Here is a 4,402-nt window from a genome sequence, read left to right on the forward strand (position 1 = left end):
TACCGACTCGTTTTCTTTCAGTTTATTTTCGTGAATTTAAATGTGTGCAGACTTCGTAGGATGCAGCCTTCCGTTTGAGAGGCAGTGAGCACCCATAGATAAGCTTTGTTGAACTGAAAAGGGCTCTGAATGAGGATTCGATTCCTCTTGACGGACCTTTGGAATCGACTCTCGATTCCCAGCCCTAGTAGTAGGCTAATATGAACCTCTCGTTTGTGTCATGTTTCTGACGTACCCTGTAAAAAGTGGCGCTAATCCAATGAGCAATGGCGCTAATATAAACAACAGTATTATTACTGTGGGACAGGTCTGACCACCAGACCTGTTTCTTTTTTACCACTTAAAGAGAAAATAATAATAATAATAATAAAATACAATTCTGTCATAATTTATGCCGTTTCAAATCTGAATGACTTCTTTCTTCAGTGAAACTCAAAAGATGTTAGGAACAAACACCTAATATTTAAAAAAAAAAATTTATGAGGGATCTAATACAACTCATAAACATCCGATAATCTACTGTTGCTGTGGGCCATAAAATGCTACATCAAAGGGTTTTGTTGTTGCTGCATTATTATGGACTGGGTGAGAGGGAAACATAGCAACATAACAGTGTTTATCAAGTAATCCCTGGGAATTGATCCATCATCATTTTACAGATTATCTCACTGAGGACAAGGACCATTCTTACCAGAAACCCAAAAGCCAGAATATTCAGGGGGGTAAAGGGGAATCTGTTATGAGACTGGATGACATTGTTTAACTCACACTTTTCAGTTTAAATGCTGAAATCTGATGGCCAATGGAGTATACATTGTCAAAAACACAGACACTACTGATTATCCTAATACTTAACAACAACAAGAGACCATTATGATAGTTTATGCTTTAATTAAAGCACTTATATATATGTTTGGTTTTACAAACTTTTTTTTTTATCTTAATTTCCGCACATAAACACTCTCACATTACAATAAAACCAAAAGAAAACCAGAGAGGAGTATGGACAGAAAATGCTAAATAAAACAAGGCGAGATGTTTACAGAGAATTTGTGCTACTGATCTCTGAAATCTCATTTTCTCTGCAGGTTCTCCGAGTAGCTGATGAATCTCTTCAGGTTGATCCTTATGTTGTCCAGAACACAAAGCTGATCAGGGCTGTATTTTCCTTTGCCTTCTTTTCGCAGCTGTGAGGGAACAAAAGGCCAAACTGTGAAAAGCCTGCCATCTAAAGGCCTAAGAACATACTAGAATAGTACAGAGGATCTAGCAATGGCTGTACTGTGAATGCAGCTGAAAAAGTACTTCACTGTTTTAAAGTGGAACATTTTAGATCAGCCAACCAAGACAGATCTGTTCAGCTGGATCTGAGTGCGCTTTTCTGTAGACAGTCTTTGTGTGAAACTGAGACAGTGCTTATGCAACAGATCTCAATCTCAGAGAAGACAAAAAATGTTTCGCTTGAACCTTGAGCTCAAGCCTGAACATGCATTTGGAGGTGTGAGATGTGGCATTTGAGTGTCTGATTTAATAGTACTGTTCGGGTGTGTGAATGTGATGCATGAGTGTGTTTGTATCTGTGGTAAAATTTCTTGTTGGCTTTAAACAAACCTTAGCTCTAAACCCTGGCTGAAGTGCTTTAAGAGATGAAAGCAGGTTAATATTTTTTCCAGCTTTCTCTGCTTCATCGCCATCTGCAAACACATCGAAGAGCGCATCCAGCGCTTCCCCGCACACTACCAGGTTTGAGTCCTTCATTGCGATATTCAGTAATGCATTTCCAATCAACTGCAAAAAGAGAATAAAGTTAGCTGAACAACTGACCAAAGCTATGCAATTACAAATATACCGTAAAAAAACAATGCTATTAATAAAAGTTAACATAAAAGACACATTTTATTATACAATTAATTTGTAAATCCAAATATTTCTATTATAGTATTTACAAGTCATAAAATACTACAGAATTTGATATAAATGTAGCCACTTATAATTTAGTAAAATATAGATATATTCTAAGAATAATCTAATACATAAAAAAAAGAATTAGAAAAAAAATTAAAAAGGTTTAATTGGGTCTAACATTGCAAAATGAACATCAAATTAGGGCTGTGCAATTAATCGCATGCGATTGTCAAGCGCATCTCGTCAGTAAAGCCGGTTCCGTGATTAGTAGTAAATCTCCATCACCTGCTTTCAGATGGAGCGGCATTTACTACACAGAGCCGTAGTTCACTGACAATTAGGCAATATCGCGTTCATAATCGCAGATTGAATCGCCTGCGATAATGAATGCGATATTGCCTAATTGTCAGTATTATTAGTATTGTACTGACGAGATGCGCATAACAACAGCATGCGATTAATTGCACAGCCCTACATCAAATAATTTTTGTCCCTTTTCTATAACAAAATACGATAATTTCTGAATGTTATATTTTTTGTGGGCATAACAAAAAGGCACTAATACACAGGGCTCGAATTGTGGGGGGATGGCATCCCCCTGGCTGACAAAAAAATGACAAAAAGCATCCCCTCAGTAAAACCACCATCCCCTTTGGATTAATAATGTGTATTATGTAAAACTTATCATGCCAATGAAATGTTAAAATTATCTACTTGAGATAATTCACGAATAACGGCGATTGGTCAATCAGAACTCGTTTCTGTAACAAGCTGCGCTCAAGCGGAAGCAAGTTTTCGTCATTTTTCGCACAAAATGATTCAAGCGCAACTTTTGAATTTCTTTAAAAAGAAGACAACAGACAAAAGTATGATTTTTCCTTCATTAGAATTTAAAAACATTCCCCTGACAATGTTATTGTGCTATATGTGTAACTGTGAGGGACTGAGAGATTATAGGAGAGCTGACATTATAGAGTCATCGACCTAGCAAAAACCAAACAAAAACACGTCTTGAGAGTCCAAAAGCATTCACTGCGCGATGAAGCCTATTAGAATACAGGTAAAATAACCTTATAATTCAAGCAATTAAAGAAAAAATACCCATGTATGAGTTTTTATGTTTTTATATTCATTGCACAAGCAATGTACTTTTCTGAATATCAGTAGGCCTACATGCGCGAGCACAAATGTGCTATTAATTTTATACAACAGTGCATAGTAACACGGTGTTTCTTTCCTTGAATTAATCAGTTCTTGAACGAATCAAGTGAGCCAGTGATTCAACGGCCCATTCAGATGGACACTTTTGTTTAGTTTCTAATTGAATCAGCCATTTTGAACGAATCGTTTGATTTGAACGATTCAATAAATCATTCATCAAAACAGGGGCTTGCTGCCACCTACTGGTGGTTTTATTGTCATCATAATGTATCCACGACAGGCCTAAACCAGCCAAGGTTTCAGCACAAAAGCACATTTAGCAAAATATTGTTTAATTATCAGTATTGATCAAAATTCCTCCATTTCAGGCCCAAGAAGGAAAAAAAAGCTTATAAATAATAGTTCATTTAATAAGGCCAATTTTTCATTAAATAAAAACCTTTTTAAAAATTAGACAAATTTTGTAATCATTATGTAAAATTAGCTACAGGACCCACATACCCCCCGAAAAAAGAAATTGACCACACCATCCCCCCTGAATTTTTTTTACAATTCAACCACTGACTATACATATGATTAATATAATTCTAACAATTCTGCCACAGTCAGTATTACCTGTAGAGTGTCTGCTGTGTTTTTCTCTTTGGCAAGAGAGCTTCCTGTGATACCGAGAATGGCCAGAGCATTAACTCTCACGCTGACCAGCTCACAGCTGGTGGCAGCCTCACAAAAACTCATAAGCTGGTGTGGAGTCATACACTGCAGGATAAAACCCATAAAACACATACAGTTAAAAATACCAAGTAAAGCTTGAAATAATGTATCGCTAAAGCATAAAAACAATGAATGAATGTGCTTCTCACCTGAGGGATGTTTTTGGTAGCCATGATCTTTAGTAGAGAACGAAGAGCACTGGTCACAGCCTCCAGGAACTCCTCATCCTTTAATGCCTCTAGAAATTAATGTACAAGCATAGAAGATATTACATTTTTTACACACTAAGTGGAAAAACCACAAACAAATACGATGTACCTAACATTACAAAAAAAATTTAAAAGCGTTTTTCATCAGAAGCCTGACAGATTCTGTATAATGTCAGAGTGTGAGAGTTCCTTGATTAAGGCACAAAAAAACAGTCATTTAAAATCACATAATTTAACACCATTACTCACTGACTTTAAAGATTGAAAAAAATCAAAGATTAAAAAAATGTCTTTTTATCAATGGATTTACTTGAACAATATATTTTTATTTGAAACTAAAAACAAAACAAAACAAAAAAATAATATATATATATATATATATATATATATATATATATATATATATATATACA

At 35.4% G+C, this 4,402-nt stretch overlaps 1 protein-coding gene across 1 annotated transcript in view; it reads right to left on the reverse strand.

Annotated features, from left to right (window-relative positions):
• Positions 1-874: 874 nt before the first annotated feature.
• Positions 875-4,402, reverse strand: part of LOC107722414 (HEAT repeat-containing protein 3-like) — a 16,250-nt gene continuing 12,722 nt past the window's right edge. Inside the window, exons 12-15 of the mRNA XM_016530773.1 lie at positions 3,930-4,018; positions 3,682-3,825; positions 1,612-1,788; positions 875-1,187 (exon numbers count right to left, since the gene is read on the reverse strand). Coding sequence (XP_016386259.1) covers positions 1,074-1,187; positions 1,612-1,788; positions 3,682-3,825; positions 3,930-4,018 — 524 coding nt within the window. The 3' untranslated portion in view covers positions 875-1,073. The remainder of the gene's footprint in view (positions 1,188-1,611; positions 1,789-3,681; positions 3,826-3,929; positions 4,019-4,402) is intronic.

Source organism: Sinocyclocheilus rhinocerous, unplaced genomic scaffold, assembly GCF_001515625.1.
Source record: "Sinocyclocheilus rhinocerous isolate Xijiao unplaced genomic scaffold, SAMN03320098_v1.1 scaffold1115, whole genome shotgun sequence".
In the NCBI taxonomy this organism is placed as follows: domain Eukaryota; kingdom Metazoa; phylum Chordata; class Actinopteri; order Cypriniformes; family Cyprinidae; genus Sinocyclocheilus; species Sinocyclocheilus rhinocerous.